Genomic DNA, 25,257 nt, shown 5'->3' with positions numbered 1-25,257 from the left:
GCTCGACGACTTCCATGCTCAGTTCTTCATTCAGGCCAGGCTTAACTTGGGGGCCCCCTCCTGTATGGGGGGGGGGAACCCCTCAGTAATGCTCAGGAACTGTGACCAGTGCTTCAGCAGGGGGGCGGCTGATGTCAACGTTCTATGGGGTGAAGATGAAGGTTTGGGGGGGGACACCCCAAAATGTAAACCCCCTCAATGTCTGGGGGGGAGTTGTCCTTAAATCTGTGCCCTATTTTGAGGGTGCTTCAATGGGTTTATTTGGGGGGGACCCCCCCTTTTTACCTGGGGTCGCTCACGATGGGTGTTCACAGCTGCTACATTGAGGAAAATGGACTCCACTTCGCACCCTGTTTCCATGGGGAGGGAGAAGGGACCCAGAAGGGGGGGGTTGTACCCATTTCGGGGGGGACACACAGTCCCCATTCTGGGGTGACCCCTCCCGGTTTAGTGATACCATCACCCCACTTACCATAAGCCACTGGGGTCAGCTTGAGCACCGTGTGCAGGGGACACTTGAGATAGGGCAGCTCATCTTGGGGATGGGGTGACGGAGGTAAGAGGGGGGGGTGACGGGTTTGGGGGTGTCCCCCCCGTTCTGTGTGTCCCCCCCCATCTCACCTGCGCTCTTATCCAGGAAGTATGCCAGCAGGCAGCGCATCACAGCCTGGTGGCAGATGACCAACACGTTCTCCTGCCGCTCCAGCTCCATGATGACCGGCTCCAAGCGCTGCACCAGGTCCTCGTACGACTTGGGGGGGGGGGGATGAACACCCCAAATTAAAGGGAGGGGGAACCCAAACTGACCCCAAACCCTTGTGCACCCATTAAGGTGGAGCAGGACAGGGGTTACCTCTCCTTTGGGGTAGCGATAACGATACTTGTCCTGATCCCGTAACGCGAACTCCTGTGGGTAGCGCTCCTGGATCTCCTCGTAGGACATCTCCTCGCAGACCCCCTGCGGGAATGGGGATGCTGTGGGGTTGGTTAATGAGGATTTTGGGGTGCTTCTCCCCCTACAAAAGGGGGGGCCCTCACCGCATCGATCTCATTGAGGGCTTTCCACTGCTCGTAGGGCACCCCCAGCGCCTCGGCCGTCTCGATGGTGCGTTTCATGTGGCTGGTCCACACCTTCAGCTCCCGGATGCCCTGGCTGCGGATGAACTCGGCCAGGGCCCGGGCGTACTGGGGGGGAGGGGGCGGGGTTAATGATGGACACGCCCACGAGGGGGCGGGGTCAAAGCTCTGACCACACCCCCGATTACACCCCATTGTCCAATAGGAATGGAGAGAGGTGAGCGTGGTCTCTGGTGTGGCTCCTCCCCTTGTCCTTATTTGGAGTCATTGGGTGTGGTTTTGCTTAGCTCCACCCCCTGCCTGTAGCCCCGCCCCTTCTGCACCCTATAACATTCTCTATGGCTGCGCCCCCCACCATGGGACAGGGACACCCCCTTCAGCCCATTCCCCCCCAGCCTTTTCCCCTTCCCCATCCCCTCCATGCCCTCCTATTCCCCCCTCTTGTCCCCATCCCCTCCATGCCCTCCTATTCCCCCCTCTTGTCCCCATCCCCTCCATGCCCTCCTATTCCCCCCTCTTGTCCCCATCCCCTCCATGCCCTCCTATTCCCCTCTCTTGTCCCCATCCCCTCCATAGCCATACCCCCAGACAGAGGGACCCCCCCCTGCTTCCAGACCTGCTGCCCCCGTGGGGACAGCCCCGAGTCCCCCCCAATGCATCCCTTCAGGTTGAGCTGGCTCTCGCCATGGCGGCTCAGGTAGATGGTCCTCGGGGTGACGTGGATGTTCATCAGGTAATAGACAGTGCGGCTCTGGATGTGGCCCTGCACCCGGTTCGCCAGGTACCGCACCCCCACATTGAAGATCTTGATGTAGGACAAGGCACTGTGGGGGGGACACACATCCTGCATCAATCTGGGGGGGTCCTCACTTATGGGGGGCACATAGAGGGGTTGGGGGGTACCTGTCCAGCTGCTCATCCAGGGGTTCATAGGTGGCTTTATAGCACTCGATGCGCTTGAGGAAGTCGGCCACTACCTCATCCTGGGCACAGCCCTTGTAGTCAGGGCTGCTCAGCTTCACTTGCTGGGGGGGGGGGGGATGAGGACATGAGGTTTAGGGAGGGGGCACACATTGTCACCCCCCCCACTACCCCCCCAGGCTCTCACCTTGATGTTCTCCTCGATGATGTTGGGGTCATCGCAAATGGACTCGACAAATAGAACCTGGGGGGGTGTCATCGATGTGACCCCCACCCCATGGTATGGGCACCCCAAAACACAACCGGCCCCCCCCCATGCTCTGAACACACCCAAAGCAGTGCCAGGGCCCCCCAGTGTGCTATGGACACCCCTAAAGCACTGCCATGACCCCCCCCATGCTGAGAACACCCCCAAAGCAGTGTCACCATGTCCCCCAATGCACTGTAGACCCCCCTCACGCAACAATTTTGCCTCTCCCCCATTCTATACCCCCCCCAAACACTTGCCCCCCCCCCCCCCCATACCTTGTACCCATTCTCCTTTGCAAACTGCAGGATCAGGGCCCGGCGTTCCCGCGTTGTATTGGTGGCATCAAACACCTGAAGGGTTTATAGGGGGGCAATTTGGGAACCCCCCACCCCAAACACATAGGGGGGTATTTTACCCCTGGGGGGGGGTCCTTACAGCCACTTGCCCATCTTCACAGCTCAGATAAGTGCGGACATCCTTAAGTGCAGCCAATGCACAGTGCCTGCGGGGGGGTATTATTAATAAGGGGCTATTAATGTGGCCCCCCCCTTAATTGTACCCCCCCTTTAACTCCCCCCCCCCTTTAACCTCCGTATCTTCATGGCTTCTTGGTTATCATGGCGGAAGAACTCATAACTCTTGTAGCTCTGCACTGCTTCCCTCCTGTACTGCCCCACATTAAACACTGCAATGAGGTGAGGAAGGGGTTAAGGGGGGACCCCCAAACTCTTCCCGTGCCCCCCCCCATTTTACACCCCAAAACCCTATACTTACCCCGTGTTGGTGTCCCAATCCAGTTCAGATACCGGGTGAGCTTACGGGATATATAGGTCTTGCCACGGGCTGGCAACCCCACCATGATCACCATAGTGGGGCAGTTGGTAAATTGGGGTACAGAAGCTATAAAAGGGGGGGGCTCTATTAGTATTTAACCCCCCCTTTAATGGCTTTTTCACCCCAGAATGCAATCTGGAGCAGCTCAACATGCCCTGAGGGGGGGCAAATCCTATGGGTGCGTTGTGGGGGGGTTTGCCCCCACTCAGGGCACCCCCCCATATTAAAGCCCCCCCACTTACATCCCCTTCTCAAGCGATGGGAGCGAACGGGGACCCACACTTTCTGCAGTGGGGTCTGTGTGAGCTGCCCTGGTGCTGTCGCCATTCCTCTGCCCTCTGCCCCTAATGCAGGTCAATGTCCCCACGGTCACCCCCCCACCCCCCCCCGGACACCAATTCACCCCCCCCCCCCCTTCTTATACCTGGGATTTGGGGTGATTTCTCCTCCATTTTTATTGGGGGGGGCAGGCGGGTGCTGCTGGTGCCCCCCCGATAAAGGTCAGGGGTAATGCTATACCCTGGCTGCAAGCCGGGGTGGGAGGGAGAGGGGGTAAAAAGGAGGGGGGGGGGCACACACGCAATGGGGGTGCCCCATAGGATCCTGGGTCTGGCCCCTTATGGGTCAGGAGCTGCTTGTGCTGAGGGTCATGGGGTTATTTGCTTGGGGGTCTCGATCCTGCTCCCTTTGGGGGTGCTGATCCCATTCCCCAAGGGATCAGATCCTGTTCTATTGGGGTCTCAGTTCTGCCCCTTAAGGGGTCCTAATCCTGCCCCCTTTGGGGGTCCTGCTCCCATCACCTGGAGGACCCTGATCCTATCACATTGGGGGTCTCAATTCTGTCCCTTTGGGGTCCTGACCCTGTCACCTGGAGGGTCCTGATTCCATTCCCCAAGGAACCAGATCCTGTTCTACTGGGGGTCCTGATCCCACCACTTTGGGGGTCTCAGTTGTGTCCCTTTGGGGGTCCTGATCCCATGACTGTGGGTGTCCCAATCCTGCCACCTTGAAGGTCCTGATCCCATCCCCTTGGGGTTCTCAGTCTTGTCCCTATGGGGGTCGTGATGCTGTCACCTCAGTGGTCTCAATCCTGTCCCTTTGAGGGTCCTGATCCCATTCCTGGCGGTGCTAATCCCATCACTTTGGGTGTCCCAATCCTGTCCCCTTGGGGTTCCTGATCCCATCCAGGCTATCCCAATCCCATCCTCATCCCTTTAGGAATCCCGATCCTATCCCTCCGTTGGCCCCGGTTCACCCCTTGGAACTCCCCATTCCCCCCCCCCCCCCATTTCCTCCTCTTCCTCCTCCTCTTCCTCCCCCCCTCCCTTCTCCATCCCTGTCCCCGCCCCCCCGGTGCCTCCCCCCGCTCCCATTGGCTGTCCTCGGCGCGGGTGATGGCGGCGATCCGCAGCGTGAAGGTACCAAGGGCCGGGGCGGGGGGGGGGATACCGTTGTCTATGGGGGGCTCCCCATTAACCCCCATTGACCCCCCCTATGTGTCCCCCCCCGCAGGGGTTGGTGGCGCTGGTGACCGGCGGAGCCTCGGGGCTGGGCCGGGCCACGGCCGAGCGCTTGGTGGCGCAGGGAGCCCGAGTGCTGGTGCTCGACCTGAGCGCGTCCCCGGGAGCGCAGCTGGCCAAGGAGCTGGGGGAGAGATGCGCGTTCGCGGCCGCCGATGTGAGTACGGGGGGGGGGGGTGTATGGGGGGGTCAGACTATGGGGGTCACTCTATGGGGGGGTCAGACTATGGGGGGTCACTCTATGGGGGGTCAGTCTATGGGGGGGCTGCTCTATGGGGGGTCAGTCTATGGGGGGGGTGCTCTATGGGGGGTCAGACTATGGGGGTCACTCTATGGGGGGTCAGTCTATGGGGGGTCACTCTATGGGGTGGTTGCTCTATGGGGGGTTCACTCTATCCCATGGTCCTATGGGGTCCCCGTGCAGGTGACGTCAGCCGAGGAGGTGGGGGCTGCCCTGAAGCTGGCCCAGAAGGAGTTTGGGCGCCTGGACCTGGTGGTGAATTGTGCCGGTGTTGGCATCGCCGTCAAGACCTACAACAGCAAGAAGGACAAGGTGCACGAGCTGGAGGACTTCCAGAGGGTCATCAATGTGAGTGCCATGGGGTGGTTGTGGGGTGTCCCAGGTGGTTGTGGGGTGTCCCAGGTGGTTGTGGGGTGTCCCAGGTGGTTGTGGGGTGTCCCACGTGGTTGTGGGGTGTCCCACGTGGTTGTGGGGTGTCCCAGGTCAGTGGGTGGTTGTAAAGTGTCTCCAGTCAACAGTGTGGTTATGAGTGTACCAAAGTGGTTGTGGGGTGTTTGAAGTCAGTACCGTGGGTGTGGGGTGTACCTGGTCAATAGGGTGGTTATGGGGTGTCCCTAGTCGAGGTGGTTATAGGGGTGTCCAAATGGAGTTGTTGCGGGGTGTTCCTGGTCAATGGCGTGGTTGTAGGGGTGTCCTTAGTCAAGGTGCTCACAGGGGTGTCCCAAAGTGGCTGTGCGGTGTTCCTAGTCAATGGGGTGGTTATGGGGTGTCCTTGGTCAATGCAGTAGTTGTGTTTATAGTGTCCCAAGATGTTTATGGGGTGTCCCAGGCCAACAGGCTGCTCATGCACATGAAATGACCCTCCCCAATGGGGTGACCTTATGGTCCGAGGGTCCCACCAGGCACAGCAGGGGGGGGTGGCAGGGACACATTGGGGGGTGCCAATGGCTTTTGGGGTGTCCACAGCCTCCCCCTCCTCCTCCCCCAGGTGAACCTGGTGGGGACCTTCAACGTCATCCGCCTCAGCGCCCAGCTCATGAGCCAGAACCAGCCCGATGCCGACGGCCACCGCGGCCTCGTGGTCAACACAGCCAGCGTGGCTGCCTTCGAGGGCCAGGTGAGCACCCATTGTGGGGGTACCACTGGGGGGACCCCAAAGGGCTCATCCATCCCCCCCCTGTGTGTGTGTTCCCCCCCCCCAAGGTGGGTCAAGCAGCTTACTCAGCCTCCAAGGGCGGCATCGTGGGCATGACACTGCCCATCGCCCGCGACCTGGCGCCGCTCGGCATCCGGGTGGTCACCATCGCTCCAGGTAGGGATGGGAGGGATGTGTGGGGGGGATATGGGGGGTGAGCACCCCAGTTCACCCCTATCCCCCCCATTGTTCCTCAGGGCTCTTCTCCACCCCGTTACTGGCTGGGTTACCTGAGAGGGTTCGGAATTTCCTGGGACAACAAGTGCCTTTTCCCTGCCGCTTGGGACACCCGTCGGAATACGCACACCTCGTCCAGGCCTTGGCGGAGAACCCCATGGTCAATGGGGAAGTGGTGAGGTTGGATGGAGCCCTCCGCATGCAGCCATGAGTTATGGGGCTCCCCCCCCCAAGACAAAGTGTGGGGCTGGCGTGGGGTATCCGCACTGGGATGCTCCCCATAGCCCCAGTGATGGCGGGATGCTCCATGGGGACACTGCAGGATGGGAATCGCATTGGGATGTGAACTGGGGCACCCCTGTAAGTGGGGACACCCCTCTATGAGTGGGATTGCCCCATGGATTTGGGACCCCCATGCTGTGATTTATGAGGACCGGGGCACCCACAATGGGGCCCTGTCCGGGTCTGGGACCCCCCCATGGAGTCCCGGTCCCGCCCCCCGTTGTGCCCCCCCACAATAAAGCGTGTTCTGCGCTGCCCTCTACGCTGTCAATCTGTTGCTCTCACTCCTGATTGGGTGACGGGGGTTGGTGGGCGGTGCGAAAGCATCAGTGATTGGTTGGCGTGCGCGTCACTCAACGCGAGTCCCTTCTAATTGGCTGAGGATGGAGGAGGCGGGACAAGGTTGACCCACACTCCCATCAGTGATTGGCTGCTGCTCCTGCCGGTGCGCCTCGAGGTGGCGCTGATTGGCAGGGGTTGGTCCTTCCGCCGGAAGCGGCGCGGGAGGGAACAGGGACGGAGGTGCTGGAGCCGGAGCGGCCGCAACCATGAACATCCGGAACGCGAGGGTAGGGACAGGGAACGGGAACGGGAACGGGATCGGGAACGGGATCGGGAACGGGAACGGGATCGGGATCGGGATCGGGACCGGGACCGGGAACGGGAACGGGATCGGGAACGGGATCGGGATCGGGATCGGGAACGGGATCGGGATCGGGATCGGGAACGGGAGCGGGAGCGGGATCGGGAACGGGATCGGGAACGGGAACGGGATAGGGATAGGGATAGGGATCGGGAACGGGAACGGGAACGGGATAGGGATAGGGATCGGGAACGGGAACGGGAACGGGATCGGGATCGGGATCGGGAACGGGATTGGGAACGGGAACGGGATCGGGAACGGGAACGGGATCGGGAACGGGATCGGGATCGGGACCGGGACGATGCTGAGGGGGATAACGGGGTCCTATGGAGGGGTTTGGGGGTACTCGGCCTCCATGGCAGGTCTGAGGGGCCCTGTGCCCATCTTGAGCTCAATCCCAATCCCAAGCGTGGGTCAGGGGCAGACCCTGGTCCCTGGATGGGGTGGGGGGGGCGGATCCCACCGCGTCAATGGGAGCTGCAGCTTTGGGGGTGTCCCTGTCCCCCCCCTTCCCCTTCATCCCAATGCGCTGGGGCCGTTCTGAGTCACCCCCCCCATTGGCAGCCCGAGGACCTGATGAACATGCAGCATTGCAACCTGCTCTGCCTGCCCGAGAACTACCAGATGAAGTATTACTTCTACCATGGGCTCTCCTGGCCTCAGGTACGGACCCCATATCCCCCCCCCCCCTCAGTGAACCCCCACTTTGTGCCCCCCATCACCCCCTTTCCCCCCCATAGCTCTCCTACATCGCTGAAGATGAGAATGGCAAGATCGTGGGTTATGTCCTGGCTAAGATGTGAGTGTGGTTATGGGGGGGCTCTTCCCCCCCCCACCTTTCCCTTTGTTTTTAAATGGGGGGGGTGTTGATAGGTTTGGGGGTGCCTCTTCCCCCCCCCCCAACCTCTCACCTATGTTTTGCAGGGAGGAGGACCCCGATGATGTCCCCCATGGGCACATCACGTCCCTGGTAGGCAATGGGGGGGGGGGGAGTTTGGGGTGCTCCTTTAGGGTCATTTTGATCCCTTTGGGGGGGTTCTCAATGGATCTCAGAGCATCCTGGCTGCTCCTTGAAGGCTTTTAGATGGGAATTGAAACCTCTTCATGGAGGGGGGGGTGGGACTTGGGTGCCTGGGTCCTTTTGGGGGTGCCCTGGGTGTTGGGGTCCCCCCCATTGCCTGTCTCCCCCCCCCATTGCAGGCTGTGAAGCGCTCGCACCGGCGCCTGGGGCTGGCGCAGAAGCTGATGGACCAGGCCTCCCGTGCCATGATTGAGAACTTCAATGCCAAATACGTCTCCCTCCACGTGCGCAAGAGGTGAGGCCCCCCCAAAACCCCCCCCCCCACTTCTCCATCAGGAACCCATTGGGGACCCCCCCAAATTAACACATCCCCCCCCCTTGTTTGTGACTTGCTTGGCAGCAACCGGGCGGCTCTGCACCTGTATTCCAACACCCTCAACTTCCAGTGAGGATGGGGGGGTTATGAAGGGGATGGGGGGGATTGGGGGGGGTTATGAAGGGGATGGGGGGGATTGGGGGGGGTTATGGGAGGGATTTGGGGGGGTTATGAAGGGGATGGGGAGGATTTGGGGGGGTTATGAAGGGGATAGAGGGGATATGGGGGGATTATGAAGGGGATAGGGGGTGTTGGGGGGGGGGTACGGGAGGGATTTTGAGGGTTATGATGGAAATGGGGGGGATTTGGGGGGCTTACAAAGGAGATGGGGTTTTGGGGGGGTTATGAATGGAATAGGGGGGTTATGAAAGAGATTGGGGGGATCTGCTGGGATGGGTTTAGGAGCAATCATGGCCACCCTAAGACATAAAATAGGGGTGAGGCTTGGGGGGGGCACCTCAAAACATCCCCACAACCATTACCCCCCCCCCGAATAACCCCCCCCACCCCCATCCAGGATCAGTGAAGTGGAGCCTAAATACTATGCAGATGGAGAGGACGCCTATGCCATGAAGAGGGACCTCACCCAAATGGCAGATGAGGTATTAACACCCCCCCCTCGGACCCCCCCAAACCCTGTTTGGAGGGGGTTGGCCCCCCCCAAGGCCCCTTTTAACGCCCCCCAATCCTCTGTACCCCACTCTCAGCTGCGGAAGCAAGTGGAGCAGAAGGAACGTGGCCGCCCCCCACCTCCCACTGAGCCCCCCCGGGCTGGGGAAGGGGGTTGTGGTAGTGGGGGGGGCGGCCCCCCCCAACCTGTGCCCCCCCATCCTGAAGATGGGGGTCCCGACAGCAAAGACGTCAGCGAGGTCAGTGAGACCACCGAGAGCACCGACATCAAAGACAGCTCCGAGGCCTCGGACTCTGCTTCATAGGGACCCCCCCGGGGCACCCCCAAACCCTGGGACCCCCCCTTGGTGCTGGGGGGAGGGGGGCAATAAACCCCCTTCCCCTCCGTCTGTGCTGATTCTCTGTGTCCCCCCCATTATGGGGGTGCTTGGGGCTCTATAGAAGGGGTGTGGGGTGAATTGGGGGGGATCATTTGGGGCTTGGTTTGCTCCCCCCACTTATGGGTCGCATTGGTCATGGCCACGCCTCTTTAGACATTGGGGGCGTGGCCTTTGCAGCTCCCTCACCCTGATTGGCTGAGGCGCACGGTTGTGGCGCCCCCGCTGTTGAACCGGCTCAGCTCCCTCCTTGCCCCCCATGGCGGTCTGTGGCGCGCCGCCAGGGGGCGCCCTGCCCACCCATTGGTTACTACCCTCAAGTGGGCGGAGCAACGCCGCGACCGGACAGCCAATCAGCAGCGCTAGCCCTTTTGGCGGGTAATGGTGGCGGGAGGGAAGCACGTGTCCAGCGAGGGCACCACGTGTTGAGACGCGAAATGTCCCCCCTCCTTTTCCCCCCGAAGTGAGCCCATGGATGGGGGGGATGCTGCTTTGGGTCCCTCTGTGGGGGTTCAGGACCCCCCCCAGCACCCAGCAGGATGCTCAGCACCTCCCCCCTTGCTGTTCCCAAGGGATGCAGCCCCCCCTCTGTGGTGACAGAGTCCAGGACACAGCACTGGGCCTGATCCCCCCCCCAAGCAGGATGCAAGGGGCCCCTCCTATCCCCTATGGGGGCCGGGGGGGGCTGCTTGGCACCCACAGGGCCCCTGACCTTTACTGGGGACCTTCCCCAGGGGCAGGAAACGGCTGCGACAGAGAAGGGAGATGGGAGGGGAACAGCCCCCTCCCCCATACCCCCCACCCCCCGCACCCTAAATCCCCCCCCCCCATCACAATCACTCGGGGAGAACCATTTCTATGGCTGTATGTACATAGGGGCCCCCCAAAAACCCATGTTGGGGGGGGCACATATAAGTCAAGTGGGGGGGGGGGTCCCACGTAATCATTGCCACCCCCCCCAGGGTAATATAGGGGTGCAGTTCAATAGGCCCCACTGAACCCCAAGTATCATTTTGGGGGGGTCTCCCCCTCTTTAGGTGAGCCATGCCAGTGCCAAATAGAGCCCTAACGCCAGCGCCGCCGTGGGCCCCCCCCCGTCACCCCAAGCCACCGGTACCAGCACAGCCAATGCCAACAGCACCCCACAACCCCGCAGGGCCCCCCCCAACCCCCCCGCCCTGCCCCGTGGGGGGGGCCTGGCCGGTACCAAGAGCGCTCCTTCCACCGGCCCCCCCCTCCCCAGTAAGACGGGGGGGCTACAGCGGCCCCCCCCAGCTTCGTAGTGCAGCGCCATCTCATTGGCTAAGGAGGTGTTGGGGGCTCGCTCCGGCAATGGGGGGGCCCCGTTTCGGGAGGGGGGGTCCCCGTTATCACCGGGCTCCCCCCGTTGCCGTCGGAGGTGGGAGAGGTAAAGCAGCTCCAGCTCCCGTGCCACCGCCTCCTCCTCAGCACCCTATGGGATGGGATGGGGGGGGCATTGTGGGGGTACCCCCTACTTTTGGGGTAACACTTTCGGGGGGGCACCCCGCTTTTAAAGGGGCGGGGGTTGTGTCTCACCTGTATAAGGGGCTGCTCCGCATCCGGGGGGGGTGCTGGGGGTGGGTCAGGCTCTGTGGGATAGAAGAGGGGTGAAGTGGGAGGGCCCCATATGAGGGAACCCCTAAAGTTGGGGTGCGAGCATCATCATGGGGGGTACCCCCCCAGTGGGAGGTTTATAATGGGGGGTACAGCTAAAATTGGGGGGGTACCCCTAAACTTAGGGGTGGTACCCCTACTATTGGGGGTACCCCCCAAATTGCTATGGGGGGTGCTACTTACCCATATGGTGGTCAAGGGGTGGGGGCTGCGCATCCTCTGCCTCCTGTGGCCTTTTGAGGGGGTACGGGGGGGGGTCACCATAACAGCCCCCCCATAATGCAGGGTGGGGGCATCATCTGCACCCCCCCATAACCCCTATTTGGGGACCTCATCCATACAAAGGGGGGGGTCCCAAGCATGCCCAAGCCCTCCTCCCCCCATTAGGGGTGCACATGCAGGGAGGGAGAGGGGGGATGACCCCATTTGGGGGGACCCCCCCCCATGCGGTTTAAGCCCCCCCCCAGCTCTTACCTGCCCTTCCCAGGCCTCATCCAGCTCCCGGGGGGCTGCTCCCCCCCCTCGCCCCATTCCCCCCCCCAAACCCCTCCCATCCCGATGCCCCCCCCTCCCACCGGGTGCCCCCCCCTCCCTCGGGGGTCCCAGGGCCGGTATTGCCGCAGGCGAGCGAGGGGCAGCCCCAAAGCATCAGCGAACAGGACCCTCCGGGACCCCCCCACCCCGGGGGGGGCCTCGGGGTGTCCCGGTGGGGGGGTCCAAGAGTCCCGGATGGGGATGGGGATGGGGGGAGGGGTGCAGAGCCCATCGGGGCTATGGGGTGAGGGGGGGGCACTTGTGGGGCTGGAGGGGGGGGGCGAGGGGTGTGGGGCAGGCTGGGGGGAGCCCCCCCCCGCGCGCGGGGCATGCCGGGAGTCCGGCCACGGAGGGGGGGGCGCCGCCGCTGCGGCGGAGGCGGGTGCCCGCGCCATGGCGGGAGGGGGCGGAGCCTGCGCGGAAAGGGGCGGGGCCGGAGCCTGCGCGGAGGGGAGGCGGGGCTTAGGAAGGGGGAGGGGCCTGAGGGCAGTGTAGGCAGCTGGCTATGGGGGAGTGGGCGGGGCCTACGGGCGCGGTGGGCGGGGTTTAGGGCGAAGGGGGCGTGGCCTTAAAGGCGTTGGGGTCTGGAACCAGTGCGGAGAGGGAGGAGTTTGCACCGAGGGGGGCGTGGTCTGTGCTGAAGGGCGGAGCCTGATCGCTAAAGGGGCGTGGTTTGACAGGGTGGGCGGGGCTTATCTGAGGGGTCTCTCGGTGGTTGCGGGAAAGGTCAACGTGGGTCTGGAGGGGGGGGGGGGGGGGGGGGGGGGGGGGGGGGGGGGGGGGGGGGGGGGAACACGGGGCCCCCACGTGTGCCCCCCCCTTGGTCCCCATCACCCCTTTGTGATCCCCCCCCCCATAAGCACCAATTGAACCTTTGGGGCTGTGCTCTTTCCACCCCCCCCCCCCCATCCCTATTTCGGCCCCCCCACCCTTACGACCCCCCCCTTAAAGAGGGGGAGGGCTCTTTGACATCATTGGGGGGGGGGATAAAAGCGGGTTCCACGGGTGGGGCTGGCAGCGAGCGGGCGCTGCTGGTGAGTGGGTTATGGGGGGGGGGGGGGGCACCCCAACATCCCCTTGCATGAGGATGGGGGGGGGGGGGGGGGTAGCACCATGGGTGATAAAGGGATGGGGGGTCCCTATGTCCCTGGGGGGGGGGTGATGGGGGGGGGGGGATTGAAGACGTTGGTGTCATATCCCCCCCCCCATTTCCTGCTGTCTAAGGGCAAGTTTCACGTCGCTTCGAGCTGGGGAAGTCCCGGGGGGGGGGGGGGGGGGAACAAACACCCCCCCCCCAAAGCAGGACCTGATTTGGGTTAAAACAGCGCAGATTTGGGGTCAAATAAGGCAAATATCATCAAAAAAAGACACTTTTGGGTGCGCTAAAAGGGCAGGAATTGGGGCCTGGGGCTGAAAACCCAAGGGGGGTAAGGGGGGAGTTTACCCTTTCTGAACTGTTTCGGGGCAATTTTGGGGCCATTTCGTGGCTTTTTGGGGTTTGGTGTTGAGGGGCTTTTGCCAACAGCATCTTTTTGGGGTGGTTTAGGGAGATTTGGAGTGTTTGGACAGCGGCATTTAGGGTGTTACCATCTGGATGCTTCAAGAGGGCATTGCCCCTCATTTTGGGGCAACTTCCCTCATTTTGGGGTGTTTCTACCTGCTGTTTTGGGGCATTTCTCTACGTTTTGGTGTGTTTCTATCCATCATTTTAGGGTGGTTTTAAGCACTTCTTCTGGGGCCATTTCCCCCCATTTGAGGCCGACTTTAACCAATCCAGGGCCCTTTTTGGGGCTGTTTCTATAGGTTTTGAGCTGTTTCTCCCCCTCTGCTCCACGTTGTCTCTATCCGGCCATTTTAAGGTGTTTGTGCCCCATGTTGGGGTGTTTCCCCTCATTTTGGGCTGATTTTAGCCAATTTCGGGCGTCTCTAAGGGTCCTTTTTGGGGCGTTTCTCCTCCTTTTGGGGTGTCTTTCCCTGCCTTATTTGGGGTGTTTCTTCTTGTCCTTTTTGGGCTGTTTTGCCCCATTCTGAGGCCGCTCATTGGGGCGTTCGCAGCCATTTTGGGGCGTTTCTGTGCGTTTTGGGGCTTTCTCTTCGTTTCGGACATATTTCTTTGCATTTTTAGGTATTTCTTTGCATTTTCAGGCTATTTCTCTGCATTTTGGGGTATTTAGGTCCATTTTGCCTATTTCTGTGCACTTTGGGGTATTTTAGTGCATTTCAGGTTGTTTCTGTCCTCTTTGGGCTATTTCTGTGCATTTTGGGGGCATTTCATTGCATTTGGGGGTAATTCTGTACAGTTTGGGCTACTTCTGTGCATTTTGGGGTGTTTCTTTGCATTATAGGGTGTTTGTGCATTTTTTGGGGCTATTTCTATGCACTTTAGGGTATTTCTGTGCTTTTTGAGGTGTTTCTGTCTATTTGGGGGGTATCTGCACCATTTTTTGGTATTTCTATGCATTTTAGGCTATTTCTGTCTGGTTTGGGCTATTTTTTGCCCATTTTGGGGTCATTTCTGTGCATTTTGGAGTTGTTCCTGTGCAATTGTGGGGTGTTTCAGCCAATTTTGGGGTGTTTCAGCCGATTTTGGGGTGTTTCAGCCCATTTTAGGGGTGTTTCTATCCTTTTTTTTGTTTCAGCCCATTTTAGAGTGTTTCAGACCATTTTCGGGGTGTTTCTACCCATTTTTTGTGGTATTTCTCAACATTTTGGGGTGTTTCCGTGCAACTTGGGGTGTTTCAGCCCATTTTTCGGGTGTTTCTGCCCATTTGGGGCTCTTTCTGCCCATGTTGGGGGATTTCAACCCATTTTTGGGGTGTTTCAGCTCATTTTTGGGTATTTCAGCCGATTTTGGGGGTATTTTGGCCCATTTTTGGGGGTATTTCAGCCCATTTTTGGGCTGTTTCAGCCCATTTTGGGGGGTCCGGGGGCCCCTCCCCGCCCCCGCCGTGACTCAGGGCTGTGATTTCCTGTCCATGACCCAGGGCTGGAGGCACCGCAGGCACCAGGAGCCATGGCCGGGGCCAGGGACCCGTGAGCGGCGCCGGGGGGGGCACTGGGATGGACTGGGATGGACATGGGGGGCACTGGGATGGACTGGGAGGCACTGGGATGGACTGGGAGGCACTGGGATGGACTGGGATGGACATGGGGGGCACTGGGATGGACATGGGGGGCACTGGGATGGACATGGGGGGCACTGGGATGGACTGGGAGGCACTGGGATGGACTGGGAGGCACTGGGATGTATTGGGGTGGACATGGGTGTCATTGGGATGGACTGAGAGGGCACTTGACTGGGGGGGCACTGGTATAGACATGGGGGGCACTGGGATGGATTGGGAGGCACTGAGAGGGCACTGGACTGGGGGGGCACTGGGATGGATTGGGATGGACATGGGAGGTACTGGGCTGGGAGGGCACTGGGATGGACTGGGGAGGTACTCGGGTGGATTGGGGACACTGGTTTAGACTGGGAAGGCACTGGGATGGATTGGGATGGTTGCTTTATAAAGCCCCTATGGATGTGCCCAATGGGTACCAGGATTGGGCCCCGGCCAACCCAGAAGGGGGGAACTGGAAGGTACCACAGTGATGGGGGGGAAGGGGGGTACTTGGGGGGGGGTCTCACACGTTCCCCCCCCCCAGGCAGCGCCGCCCCCCCCGCAGCCCCCAGGATCGCCCCACGGTGCTGACCCACGGGGACCCCCAGCGCACACAGGTGGGGGGGGCAGAGCCCCAAACTGGGGTCCACAATGGGAGGGAGAGGGGCAGGATTTGGGGTTCACCTCTTTCTATCCCCCCCCATATACACCCATAGGTGCCACCCAAGGGGGGTTCGTGCCCCCCCCTCCTGCACATCCATCACCCCGGGGTGTTGGTGATGAGGACTCGGCTCCCCCCGGCGCATGGTAACACCCCCCCCGCATTGAACCCCTCTATTGAGGTCCCCCCTTTATCCCCCCCCCATTGAGGTCCCCCCCTTTTCTGACCCCCCCAAGCCTCTTCCAGGTCTCCCCACAATTGAATGGGGCCCCAAAGACCCCCCCGGCCGTGACCGAGCCCCTTCGCCCGCCCCCCCCAGCAATGACCCCCCCCAGCAGCCCCCCAGGTGAGCGGGGACCCTCTTTGGGGGGGGGGAACCCCCAAATCCTGCATCCTCATTGACCCCCCCCCAATACCTGTGCCCCCCCCCCATAGGGCTCCTCGTTGTGACCTGGGGGGGGTGGCTCAGTGCCTGCGGCAGCTGGAGAGGATCCAGGAGCTGGAGCAGCAGGTAAGGGGGGGTCCAACCCCCCCCATTGCCCCCACAAACCATTGACCCCCCCAATTACCCCCCACTAAAACCATCTCCCCCCATTGCCTCCCACTGCCCCCCCAGCTTGCTCGCGAGCGCCACCGCCTGGGGCTGCTGCAGGCGCAGCTCATCCGGAGGGGCCCCCCCATTATGGTAAGGACGGGGGGGGGAACCCCTCAAAATGGGGCCTGGGACCCCCCCAAGCTGCTGCCATCACCTCAATGCGTGTCCATTGCCCCCCCCCCCCCCTTTCCTCCAGGTGCCCCCCGGGAAGGGCCAGGTTGGGCCCCCCCCAGGTTGGGGCCCCAAAGCAGAGGGGGAGCCTGAGCCCCCCCCCACGGGGCTCCCATTGGAGCAGGGGGGGCTCTGCCCAGGTGAGAGCCGGGGTTTGGGGGGGGGGTAACATTGGGGGGACCCCCCCCCAAGTGATGGGGGGGGGTCAAGGGGCTGGGTCCATGCTGACCCCCCCCCATGTCCCCCCCCAGAGCTGGAGTATTACAAGGTCAGCACTGTCCGGCCCCCCTATACCTATGCAACGCTCATCCGCTGGGTCAGTGACACCCCCACGTGCCCTATAGCTCCCCCATGTAACCTATATACCCCATTGTGTCTTCTGTAGGACCCCCGTGTCTTCTATAGCCCCCTTCATGTACCTATAGCCTCCGTGTCCCTATAGCCCCCAGTGTCCCCTATAGCCATGTCCCCTATAGCCCCCAATGTCTCCTATAGCCCCCATGTCCCTATGACTTCCAATGTCCCCTATAGCCCCCAATGTCCCCTATATCCCCCCATGTCCCCTATAGCCCCCATGTCTCCTATAGCCCCCATGTCCCCTATAGCCCCCATGTCCCCTATAGCCCCATGTCTCCTATAGCCCCCATGCCCCTATAGCCCCCATGTCTCCTATAGCCCCCATGTCCCCTATAGCCCCCATGTCCCCTATAGCCCCCAATGTCTCCTATAGCCCCCATGTCCCCTATAGCCCCCATGTCCCCTATAGACCCCAATATCCCCTATAGACCCCAATATCCCCTATAGCCCCCCATGCCCCTATAGCCCCCATGTCCCCTGTAGCCCCCATGTCCCCTATAGCCCCCATGTCTCCTATAGCCCCCATGTCCCTATAGCCCCCATGTCCCCATAGCCAAACACATGCCCCCCCCAGGCGATCCTGGCCTCCCCCCAGCGGCAGCGCACCCTGGCGGAGATCTACCATTGGTTCAGCGGCACCTTCGGCTACTTCCGGCACAACGCGGCCACGTGGAAGGTGCGGACCCCCCCATGGGGACCCCCCCACCCCATTGGGACCCCAATGCTGCCCCATAGCAAGAGCCACCCCCAAAGCGCCTCATGGGGACCGCAGGGATGCTCCAGGACCCTCATCCTGGGGGTACCCCACGTGCTCCCCATCACCCCCCTAAACCCCTTTAACCCCCCCCTCGAACCCCAATGGGGGGGGAGTGGACCCCAATTCTTCCCCCCCCCCCCCAGAATGCCGTGCGCCACAACCTGAGCCTGCACAAGTGCTTTGTGCGCGTGGAGAACGGGCGCGGGGCCGTGTGGACCCTGGATGAGAGCGAGGTCAGGAGCAAGCGGAGCCCCAGGTACCCGAAACTGCCCGAAACTGACCCAAAACTGCCCGAAACTGACCCAAAACTGCCCGAAACTGACCCAAAATGGACCTAAACTGACCCAAAATGGACCTAAACTGACCCAAAATGGACATAAATTGACCCAAAACATCACCAAATGGCCCAAAACAGACCTAAACTGACCCAAAATGGACATAAATTGACCCAAAATGGACCTAAACTGACCCAAAATGGACCTAAACTGACCCAAAATGGACATAAATTGACCCAAAACATCACCAAATGGCCCAAAACAGACCTAAACTGACCCCAAAATGACCCAAACGGACCCAAATGGACCCAGAAATGCCCCAAAGCAGCCCAAAACGGACCTAAACTGACCCAAAACAGACCTAAACAGATCACTAAACTGACCCAAACTGACCCAAACCAGCCCAAAACGGACCCAAAGTGACCTAAAGCTGACCTAAACTAACCCAAACTACCCAAATCACACCCAAAAAGGACTCAAACTGACCAAAACTGACCCAAAACAGACCCAAACTGACCTAAAACTGCTCTAAACTGACCCAAAACTGCCCTAAACTGACCCAAACCATCCCCAAATGACCCAAACCAGACCTAAACTGACCTGAAACAGACCTAAACTGCCCCAAACCAGCCCAAAACTGCCACCCCAAACCACCTCAAAACTGCACCCAAAAATCACCCCAAAACAGCCCCAAAACCCCCTTTTCCCCCTATTAAAGACCCCCTCTAACCCCTCTCTTTCCCCTCCAGGGACTGTGACCTGAAGTACTTTGTGCCCCCCCAGAGCTAAAGGGGGGGCCCCCCCAAACCCCATTGATGTAAATGGGAACCAGAGTGGGGGGGGGGGGTCCCCCTAACACCCCCCCCCCCATTGCAATGAACACGCCCCCCCACGGCTGCATTGGGCTCTATTGGACGCGCTCAGGGACGGCCCCGCAATGGAGGGGGCGGGGTTTGGAGGAGGGGGCGTGGCCAGGAAGGGGGCGTGGTCAGCGGCGGGGGCGCGCCGCCAGCGCCGCGTTCTCCTCCCGCAGCGCGCGGCAGTCACTGAGGATGCGCTCGAGGCTCGCGGGGGGTTTGGAGCTCGTCTCGGCCTCGATCTGGGGGGGGAAAGGGGGGGGCAAAAGGGGGGGAGGGGGGGGGGACAGTGGGGGGAGGGGGGGGGGGGGACCGTGGGGGGAGGGGGGGATGGTTTGGGGTCAAAGGGGGGGAAATGTGGGGGGAAAGGGGGGGGGGCAAAGAGTTGTGGGGCAATAAAGGGGTTTGGGGTGAAGAGTTTGGGGGCAAAAGGTTGGGGGTGACATTTGGGGGGCAAAGAGTTGGGGGGTAATAAAGGGTTTGGGGGTAAAGTTTGGGGGTAAAAGGTTGGGGGGTGAAAGTTTGGGGGGCAAAAGGTTGGGGGGCAAAGCATTTGTGGGGTGAATGGGGGGATTTGGGGGTCAAAGTTTTATGGGGGGCAATGAGGTTGGAGGGCAAAGGGTTTGGGGGGGGCACAGAGATAGGGGACAGAGGACAAGTCAATTAAACCCCTATAGACACAGGGGACACCCCAATAGATGTGGGGACCCCCATAGGACCCCCCAAATTACCCCCCCCCAAACCCCCACCTGCTCCTCCAGGTCCCGGATCTCCCTCTGGATGGTGCCTGTGTCCTCAATGGTCCGGATGAGCTGGGCACAGTTCTGGGGGGGGAGGGAGCAGAAATGGGGGTCAGGAACCCCCCGATTCCATCTGCACCCCATAGCCCCATAGCCCCCCATTACCTCATGCAGAGCTGCCAGGTACTTGTAGGCTTTTCTCACCACCTCATCCCTCTTGGCATCCTGGGGGGCACAAGGGACATTTGGGGGGGCCATAAGGGACAATTTGGGGGGGTCCCGTTGCCCCAAATTCACCCCTTTCCAATAGGGAATCGCATAGGAGCTCCCCAAGTGCATATGAGCCCCTCAGGTACATATGGGCCCCCAAGTGTACATGGAGCCCCCCAAGTGTATATGAGCCCCCCAAGTGTGGGGCGCCCCACCTTGAAGAGCAGCTCATCGGTGACACTGAAGGTTCTCTCCAGCTTCCCCACCAAGGAGTTGATCTCCTTCTGCAGCGCCCTCGTATCCACCAGGATCTGTGGGATGGGGATGGACATGACCCATCATGTGTGGGGCACCCCCAAATCCCCCCCCCCAAACACCCCTGTAGGGTCCAGTGGTACCCAACACCCAAAGATGCTCCCTTTGAAGCAGCTTTAGGGACCTCAAACCCCTCCGAAAGGCTTGGGGGTACCCCCAAAACCTCTGCCCCCCCATATGTATTGGGGACCCCCCCCCACCTTGCTGATCTCCTCCTTCTGCTTCCGGATGTTGCCCACGATCTCCAGGATGCGCTGGGTGTAGATGGCGCGGGAGACGTCCCGGGGCAGCGCTTCCAGCTCCGCCACCTGCATCCATGGGGATGGATGGGATTGTGTCCATAGGGAGAGGAGGGATGGGATTGTATGCATAGGGATAGATGGGATTGCATCCATAGGGATAAAATGGAATTGCATCCATAGGGATAAGATGGGATTGCATCCATAGGGATAAAATGGAATTGCATCCATAGGGATAAGATGGGATTGCATCCATAGGGATAAAATGGAATTGCATCCATAGGGATAAGCTGGGATCACATCCATAGGGATAACATGGGATCGCATCCATAGGGATAACATGGGATCGCATCCATAGGGATAAGATGGAATTGCATCCATAGGGATAAAATGGAATTGCATCCATAGGGATAAAATGGAATTGCATCCATAGGGATAAACTGGGATTGCATCCATAGGGATAAGATGGGATTGCATCCATAGGGATAAAATGGAATTGCATCCATAGGGATAAAATGGAATTGCATCCATAGGGATAAACTGGGATTGCATCCATAGGGATAACATGGGATTGCATCCATAGGGATAAGATGGGATCGCATCCATAGGGATAAGATGGAATTGCATCCCCAGGGAAGGGGCAGCTGGAGCTCACCAGTGTCTTGTACAGCTCCTCCTTGCGCTGAGCTTCAGCAGCAGCCGAGCGGCTCCGCTCGTGCAGGACCCGGAGCTCCGAGAGCCGCCGCGATGATTCCAGCTGGAATGGGGGCAATGGGATCAGCCCAAACCCAGGGGGGGGGGGCAGAGATCCCAAAGTGCTTTGGGAAGGGACTCCAGGGACCCCTGAACCCCCTGGGAGGGATGCACAGGCACTGGGAATGGGACACTGGAGCATCAGAACCATTGGGAATGGGGCATGGGAGCACCGAATCCATTGGGAATGGGGCATGGGAGCACTGAATCCATTGGGAATGGGGCATGGGAGCACCGAATCCATTGGGAATGGGACATGAAAGCACCGAATCCATTGGGAATGGGGCGTGGGAGCACCGAATCCATTGGGAATGGGACATGAAAGCACCGAATCCATTGGGAATGGGGCATGAAAGCACCGAATCCATTGGGAATGGGCTCCAAATCGAGCCCCAGGGAACCCCAAAACCTCCCAAACAGTGAACTGGGGACCCCAAAAGCATCAATCAAGGAGCCCCAAACCACCCCAAGGTTTCCCTGCCCCCCCCCCAAGCAGTGGGGGTCAGAGCCAGCCCCCCCTTACCTGGGCTGAGTCCCGCAGGGCCCGGAGGTGCCGGTACTGGGTGAGGAGGGGGCCCCGGTGCCGCTCCCATTGCCCTGCCAGGCTGACGATGCGGCGCCCGCTGGCCTCCACCACCAGCTGGGAACAGGGTCAGGGCACCCCAAAACACTCATCCCCCCCATTCACCCACCCAACCTCATTGAAACCCCATTTAATGGCCTCAAAACCCCCCAAAACCCAATTGAAACCCCATTTAATGGCCTCAGACCCCCCCCAACCCAATTGAAACCCCATTTAATGGCCTTAAAACCCCCCAAAACCCAATTGAAACCCCATTTAATGGCCTCAGACCCCCCCCCAACCCAATTGAAACCCCATTTAATGGCCTCAAAACCCCCCAAACCCAATTGAAACCCCATTTAATGGCCTCAAATAGCATCAATTACACACACCCCACCCCGGTTTTTGGGGTGTCCCCCCCCCCCAAGCCTCACCTGAAGCTTGGCCATGTTGCTCTGAGCATCAGGGAGCAGCTCAATTGCTTGGTGCTTCAAGCGAAGAGCATCCTCTCGCCCCCCCAGGGCCAAGCGGCCTTGCTGCACCTCTGCTTCTGCCTTTGGGAGGGGGGAAACACCAGTAGGGTACCCCAAAACCCACCCCCCCCACCCCCATCACCTCCCTGTGGTACCCACCTGGGTGAGGCTGAGCTGAGCATCCCGCATCTCCCCACGGCAGCTTTCAATGGCCGCATCCAACTGGGCCAGAGCCTGCTCCAGAGCTGCCTCCTCGCTGGCCTGACGGGCTCCTGTGTCCTATGGGTGGGCATCAGTAGGGGCCAGAGTCAACAACACCCAAGGGAGGCATTGGTAGGGTCCAGAACACCCCCCAATAGACTCATTGGTAGGGTCCAGAACAAGGCTGTGCCCATCAGTAGGCTCCAGAGTGAACACCCCCCAATAGACTCATTAGTAGGTTCCAGACCATGGTTGTGGCCATCAGTAGGCTCCAGAGTGAACACCCCCCAACAGACCCATTGGTAGGCTCCAGAGTGAACACCCCCCAATAGACACATCAGTAGGGTCCAGAGTGAACACCCCCCAATGGACCCACCAGTAGGCTCCAGAGTGAACACCCCCATCCCCATCTCACCTCCTCAGCACCCCTGGATGGGTGCTGGGTCTCTGCAGCCGCCTGGATCTGCTGCAGCAGGATCTGGGGATCCTATAGGATGGAGCAGGTCAGATTCCGGGGGGGGGCACCCCAAAACCGCCCCCCCCAGCCCCCCAAGTCCAGCCCCTCACCTGCTCATGGGTCAGGTGCTGGGTGTGGGTGAAGCGGGACCCCTTTGGCAGGGCCCCCCTGCCCCCCCCAGCCCCAAAAGCCTCTTGGAGCCATGCAGGGTCCAAGGGGGGGCCTGGGGGCCGGGGGGGGCAGGCCTGGCGCAGAGGCTCCAGCGCCCGGAGCCGAGCACGGAGCCGCTTCCGACCCACATATTCCTATGGGGGGGGGGAGAAAAAGGGGGGTCAGTGCCATAGGGACCCCAAAACCTCACCCTAAATGGAGTGGGGGGGGCCTTACCTGGGGGGGCAGACGAGAGGCCAAGCCAGGCCCCCCCCATTCAGCCTCCCAGTCATGGCGGGCGCTGAGCTGGGCCATGTGGGTCTCCAGCAAAGCTGGGGGGGTCCTGGTGTAAAGGGGGGGCTGCGCCGGCACGGGGGGGGCAGCACCCCCATAATACTCCTGCAGCTCTATAGGGATGGGGGGGGAGGAGTTAGTACATTACATCAAAGGACCCCCCCCCCCCAAACCCCCCCCCCCCAAAGCACTTACCTGGGGGGCCCCCACTTTGGGGCAGGACTAAGGGGCAGGTAGTGAAGGGATGGAGGCGATTTGTGCCCTAAGGGTTAACGAATGGGTTAATGCCCCCCCCCACAATTAAAAGGGGTCCCCAATAACTTAAGGGGGTCCCCAATAGCGGGGGGGGGGGCACCACTCACCTGCAGGCGCTGCAGAAGGGGGGTGCGACAAAGGGGGGGCACCCAGGGCACCCCCAACTGCTCCCGGATGCGGGTGCCGATGGCTCGGAGCAGAGCCCCCGATTTCCCTTGGGAATAGGGGCATTAGGATGCTCAGACCCCCCCCCATCGACCACCACCCTCCCCCCCCATCACCTTGGGGACCCCCCCAGACCCCTACCGGGGGGCTCGGCCCCACTCTCGCTCTCATCCCGAGGCAGCTTCTCCACGAGGAAGAGGAGGAGGCGACGGGTGTCGTGCTCGGAGCTGTAGAGGAAGGTCTGGTACCCAACGTCACCCCCAAACCCCAGCTCCTGGTGAGGATACAGGGGAAACTGGGGTCACCCCATCACCTTGGGGTCCCCCTGTACTATATGGGGGTATTTAGGGGGGTACCAACGTGTGGTACCCAACGTCACCCCCGAACCCCAGCTCCTGTGAGGATACAGGGGGAAACTGGGGTCACCCCATCACTTTGGGGTCCCCATGTAGGATATGGGGGTATTTAGGGGGGTACCAACGCGTGGTAACCAGCGTCACCCCCAGATCCCTGCTGATGATAACGGGGGGGAATCGGGGGGTCCCCCCTCATTTTGGGGTGTCCCCCCCTCGGATCTGGGTCTGTTTCGGTACCTGACAAGCAGCAGCCAGGTCGGACGCGAGCCGGAAGCGTGCGGAGATGCCGGGGGGCAGGAGGGGGCTCAGGGGGGCCCCCAAAGTGGGGTTCACAGCCCGGAGGCACCGGACGGAGGCTTCCACCACCAGCTCCGGGGTGAGGTCCCGCACGCTCTGCACCTCGGGGGGCACCGCTCTGGGGGGGGGGGGGAACAATCATGGGGACCCCCCCAGAGCACCCCCAAACCCTGCGGGTCCATAGAGACCCCCTCCCCCAACCCTCCTCAGGGTCCCCCCTATTCCCATGCAGGGACCCCCAAACCTTCACTCGCAGCACATAAAGGTGCCCCCCTAAACCCCCCCAAACGCTTTGGGGTCGCCCCCACTGAACCCCCCCCTCCCCAAACCCATCAGGGTCCCCCTCCATTGTCCCCCCTCAATTCCTTATGGGGGTCCCCACACCTCCCATCCCCCCCAGACCCCCCCAGAGCCCCCCACCCCCCCCCCGCTGCCCCACTCACGTCCCCGCCGGGCGCAGGGAATGGATCAGGATCCTGTCAACCTCCTCCATGGTGGGGGATGGGGATGGGGGGGGGGGGGATGGGGGATGGGGGGGGGGGGACCCCAAAACCTGAGGGGGGGGATGGAGCAGGGGGACCCCGAGTCACCCGTGCCCCGCCGCCGGTCACGTGAGGCGGGGACAGAGGCGGAAGCGAGGCGGGCGGGGCGCGGGGCATGATGGGAGTTGTAGGCGGAGGGGGGGGGGGGGGAATGAGGGGCAATGGGCACCATGAGGGGCAATGGGGACAGTGAGGGGCAATGGGGACATGAGGGGCAATGGGGACATGAGGGGCAATGGGGACAGTGAGGGGCAATGGGGACATGAGGGGCAATGGGGATCGTGAGGGGCAATGGGGACAATGAGGGGCAATGGGGACAGTGAGGGGCAATGGGGACATGAGGGGCAATGGGGACATGAGGGGCAATGGGGACAGTGAGGGGCAATGGGGACATGAGGGGCAATGGGGACAGTGAGGGGCAATGGGGACATGAGGGGCAATGGGGACAGTGAGGGGCAATGGGGACATGAGGGGCAATGGGGACAATGAGGGGCAATGGGGACATGAGGGGCAATGGGGACGTGAGGGGCAATGGGGACAGTGAGGGGCAATGGGGACAGTGAGGGGCAATGGGGACAATGAGGGGCAATGGGGACAGTGAGGGGCAATGGGGACATGAGGGGCAATGGGCACCATGAGGGGCAATGGGGACATGAGGGGCAATGGGGACAGTGAGGGGCAATGGGCACCATGAGGGGCAATGGGGACATGAGGGGCAATGGGGACAATGAGGGGCAATGGGGACAGTGAGGGGCAAT

At 61.0% G+C, this 25,257-nt stretch overlaps 6 protein-coding genes across 6 annotated transcripts; 3 read left to right on the top strand and 3 right to left on the bottom strand.

Annotated features, from left to right (window-relative positions):
• Positions 1–3: 3 nt before the first annotated feature.
• PFKFB1 (6-phosphofructo-2-kinase/fructose-2,6-biphosphatase 1) lies at positions 4–3,565 on the bottom strand. The gene is made up of 14 exons (XM_034071732.1): positions 3,507–3,565; positions 3,023–3,148; positions 2,837–2,933; positions 2,684–2,750; positions 2,524–2,598; positions 2,186–2,242; positions 1,981–2,102; positions 1,694–1,901; positions 1,039–1,185; positions 854–958; positions 622–751; positions 473–535; positions 286–350; positions 4–142 (listed from the first exon to the last, which is right to left on the bottom strand). Exons 1-14 carry the CDS (start codon positions 3,532–3,534, stop codon positions 83–85), a joined length of 1,350 nt encoding a protein of 449 aa, XP_033927623.1. The 5' UTR covers positions 3,535–3,565; the 3' UTR covers positions 4–82.
• An 880-nt stretch (positions 3,566–4,445) lies between these two features.
• HSD17B10 (hydroxysteroid 17-beta dehydrogenase 10) lies at positions 4,446–6,759 on the top strand. The gene is made up of 6 exons (XM_034071753.1): positions 4,446–4,500; positions 4,595–4,759; positions 5,027–5,191; positions 5,832–5,960; positions 6,047–6,155; positions 6,236–6,759. Exons 1-6 carry the CDS (start codon positions 4,477–4,479, stop codon positions 6,424–6,426), a joined length of 783 nt encoding a protein of 260 aa, XP_033927644.1. The 5' UTR covers positions 4,446–4,476; the 3' UTR covers positions 6,427–6,759.
• A 137-nt stretch (positions 6,760–6,896) lies between these two features.
• Positions 6,897–9,556, top strand: LOC117437412 (N-alpha-acetyltransferase 10). Its single transcript, XM_034071756.1, has 8 exons — positions 6,897–7,066; positions 7,705–7,803; positions 7,881–7,939; positions 8,065–8,110; positions 8,341–8,456; positions 8,562–8,606; positions 9,055–9,139; positions 9,245–9,556. Exons 1-8 carry the CDS (start codon positions 7,046–7,048, stop codon positions 9,470–9,472), a joined length of 699 nt encoding a protein of 232 aa, XP_033927647.1. The 5' UTR covers positions 6,897–7,045; the 3' UTR covers positions 9,473–9,556.
• An 855-nt stretch (positions 9,557–10,411) lies between these two features.
• On the bottom strand, positions 10,412–12,108 carry LOC117437408 (basic salivary proline-rich protein 1-like). The gene is made up of 4 exons (XM_034071746.1): positions 11,654–12,108; positions 11,363–11,412; positions 11,102–11,154; positions 10,412–10,997 (listed from the first exon to the last, which is right to left on the bottom strand). The coding sequence occupies exons 1-4, from the start codon at positions 12,106–12,108 to the stop codon at positions 10,578–10,580; spliced, it is 978 nt and encodes a 325-aa protein (XP_033927637.1). The 3' UTR covers positions 10,412–10,577.
• A 2,618-nt stretch (positions 12,109–14,726) lies between these two features.
• FOXP3 (forkhead box P3) lies at positions 14,727–18,422 on the top strand. Its single transcript, XM_034071762.1, has 11 exons — positions 14,727–14,746; positions 15,383–15,434; positions 15,534–15,624; positions 15,725–15,824; positions 15,914–15,989; positions 16,095–16,163; positions 16,270–16,384; positions 16,496–16,560; positions 17,176–17,277; positions 17,502–17,626; positions 18,383–18,422. Exons 1-11 carry the CDS (start codon positions 14,727–14,729, stop codon positions 18,420–18,422), a joined length of 855 nt encoding a protein of 284 aa, XP_033927653.1.
• Positions 18,423–18,525: 103 nt separating this feature from the next.
• Positions 18,526–24,463, bottom strand: CCDC22 (coiled-coil domain containing 22). Its single transcript, XM_034071716.1, has 17 exons — positions 24,401–24,463; positions 23,898–24,075; positions 23,446–23,578; positions 23,247–23,353; positions 23,080–23,146; positions 22,828–22,997; positions 22,551–22,745; positions 22,399–22,470; positions 21,942–22,061; positions 21,744–21,863; positions 21,271–21,387; positions 20,650–20,751; positions 19,956–20,063; positions 19,656–19,751; positions 19,396–19,455; positions 19,240–19,314; positions 18,526–18,732 (listed from the first exon to the last, which is right to left on the bottom strand). Exons 1-17 carry the CDS (start codon positions 24,448–24,450, stop codon positions 18,622–18,624), a joined length of 1,881 nt encoding a protein of 626 aa, XP_033927607.1. The 5' UTR covers positions 24,451–24,463; the 3' UTR covers positions 18,526–18,621.
• Between the last annotated feature and the right edge of the window lie 794 nt (positions 24,464–25,257).

The sequence above is a fragment of the Melopsittacus undulatus genome, chromosome 22 (genome assembly GCF_012275295.1).
Source record: "Melopsittacus undulatus isolate bMelUnd1 chromosome 22, bMelUnd1.mat.Z, whole genome shotgun sequence".
NCBI classification, from domain to species: Eukaryota; Metazoa; Chordata; class Aves; order Psittaciformes; family Psittaculidae; genus Melopsittacus; species Melopsittacus undulatus.
The sequence above is the reverse complement of the archived record's forward strand: the minus strand, read 5'-3'. Positions and strand labels throughout refer to the sequence as shown.